The 2,526-nt window shown below is 43.2% G+C and overlaps 1 protein-coding gene across 1 annotated transcript; it reads left to right on the top strand.

Moving 5' to 3' along the window:
• Window positions 1-295: 295 nt before the first annotated feature.
• On the top strand, window positions 296-2,520 carry LOC122577518 (golgin subfamily A member 6-like protein 22). The gene has a single exon (XM_043748854.1). It carries the CDS (start codon window positions 1,039-1,041, stop codon window positions 2,410-2,412), a length of 1,374 nt encoding a protein of 457 aa, XP_043604789.1. The 5' UTR covers window positions 296-1,038; the 3' UTR covers window positions 2,413-2,520.
• Window positions 2,521-2,526: the final 6 nt, after the last annotated feature.

Consider the following 2,526-nt stretch of genomic DNA (forward strand, 5'->3'; position numbering starts at 1 on the left):
AGAAAGAGTGGAGAATATGGAAAGAGGAGTAGAAGCTAGGGTAAAAGAAATAAAAGGAATGTTTGAAGAACAGCTGGAGGAGTTAATGAGGGCAATGAAAGAGGAGATAAAAAGGGAAATAAAAGAGGAAAGAGAAAGAAGAGAAAGGGAAATGAAAGAGGAAAGAGAAAGAAGAGAGAGGAAAATGAATGAGGAAAGGGAAAGAAGAGAGAGGGAGAAGAGAGAGACAGAGAAAAAGAACAGTGGGAAAGAGAAAGGAAGGAATTAGTAAACAGGATCAGAAGAATCGAGGAGGAGCGGGAGAGGGAAGAGAGGGAGAAAAGGAGAAATAACATAGTGATTAAGGGGGTGGAATGGAAGGAAGAAAACAAAGAAGAAGCCGTAAAGGAGTTCGTAAGGGATAAAATGGGAATAGAGACAGAGGTGGAAAAGGCACACACGATAAGAGTGGGAGAAAGGACGACGATAATGGTAGCGACGATGAAGTCAAGAGAGAAGAAGATAAGAATAATGAAAGGAAAAAGCAGAGTGGTAAAAGGAGTATATATAGACGACGACCACATGAGGAAAGAGAGGGAAATAAGCAGCAGATAAGAAGGGAGGCAAGAACAAGAAGGGAAAAGGGCGAAAACGTAAGGACAGGCTACATGAAACAAAAGGTGGGAGACAGATGGTACAGATGGATTGAAAAGGAAGGGAGACTGATGAAGGAAAGAAGGAGAGGGGAAGAAAAGTGAAACAAGGGGAAAAAGGGGGAATGCGGGGAGAATGAAAATGTGCTTTTGAAATGTAGCAGGATTAATAGGCAAAGACAAGGAGGTGTGGGAGTACTTAAAGACATTTGACGTAGTCGGACTCACAGAAACATGGATAGAGGAAAGCAATTAGGAAAAAGTGAAATACAGACTGCCCAAGGAATTTGAATGGAAATGCAGGACGGCAAGGAGAATAAGGAAGAAAGGAAGAGCAAAAGGGGGTATAATAACGGGTTTAAGAAAGGGACTGAAAGAACTGGAATACAAAGAAATAAGTGACAATATGGTGGAAAGGAAAATAGCATATAAGGACAAGACATTCAGGATAATAGCGCTCTATAATCAAGACACAAAAGGAACATGGAAAGAGATAGAGGAAAGAGTAGACGGAAGAGAAGAGGAAGTGATGATCATCGGCGGAGACTGGAACGCGAGAACGGGAGAAGAGGGAGGGCAGGTAAACGAGGACCTAGGGAAGGAAAGAAGCAGGCGATCAGAAGACAAGAAAATAAACGTGGAAGGAAGAATACTGCTTAGATACCTGAAAGAGAGAGGCTGGACGATAATAAACGGCAGGGATGAAGAAGGAGAGGAGTGGACCTATATTGGGGAGAGAGGAAACTCGGTGATAGATTATGTGATCGGAAACCAGGAGGCGACAAAAGAAATAACTAACATGAAGGTAGGAAAAAGAACAGAGTCGGACCATATGCCACTAGAAGTAGAAATAGGAGGGCCAGAACTACAAAAAACCGAAGAAAGGGAAGAAGAAGAGAAGGAGAGAAGGGAGTGGACATGGGAAAGCAGGGAAAAATACCTGGAGGAATGCAAAGATTGGACCTACGAGGGGAGAACAGTAGAGGAGCTGTGGACAGAAATCAAAAACAAGGTAAACAAAGCAATACCAAAGAAGAGAGTAAAGATAAGAAAATGGGGCATGGGAGAGAAAGTGTGGTATGACAAGGAGTGGAAAGAGAGGAAAAGAGAGGTGAGAAGGAAGATGGCAAAGTTCAGGAGAGGAAGATGCAGCAGAAAAGAACTAATGGAGGAGAAGAAGGCATTCAAACTATGGTGCAAAGAAAGAAAGGAAAGACACGAAGAAGAGGAAATGGAGAAGATCAGGAAAATTAGAACAGAGCGAGAGGTATGGAAGTACATAAACAAGTACAGAAGAAGAAGAGAGGACATAGATGAGGAAATAAGCGAAGAGTGGAGGAATCACTTTATGGAGATACTAGAGGGAAAAGAGCACAAAGAGGACAGGAAAACACGGGAGCAGGGAGAGGAGGAGGAAATAAGAAAGGAGAGGGAAGATAATATAGAGAAGGAAGAGGTGATATACCAAATAAGAAAACTAAAAGAGAAGGAGGCAACGGGGGAGGACGGGCTAGAAAATGAGGTATGGAAGTATGCACCGATGGAAGTGGGGGAGGCGTTATGGGAGTTAGTAAGGAAAATCTGGAATGAAGAAGGGATACCGGAAGATTGGAAAAAAGGGGTAATATGTCCGATATACAAGAAGGGCGACAAGAGAGTAGCGAAGAGCTACAGAGGAGTAACGTTAATGGACACTGTTACGTCGCGCGGGACATCTGCACGCCAGCCCTCGCTACCTGGCAGCCAACAGCCAACCTACAGTCTTCCCGATTCTCAATAGACCCACGGACCCACCATAAGACGTCAACTTTCAGCTTCATTGTCTTCACACATGTTTGCCAGTCTAATTGCATGCCTAGAGAATTCTGTAATTCTAGAAGTATTTTCAGTTTAT

This window comes from Bombus pyrosoma, unplaced genomic scaffold (genome assembly GCF_014825855.1).
Source record: "Bombus pyrosoma isolate SC7728 unplaced genomic scaffold, ASM1482585v1 HiC_scaffold_4726, whole genome shotgun sequence".
Taxonomy (NCBI): Eukaryota; Metazoa; Arthropoda; class Insecta; order Hymenoptera; family Apidae; genus Bombus; species Bombus pyrosoma.

Bases quoted from the DNA above. Each gene is read 5' to 3' on its own strand.
- LOC122577518 (XM_043748854.1), top strand. From the start codon at position 1,039: ATGGTGGAAAGGAAAATAGCATATAAGGACAAGACATTCAGGATAATA.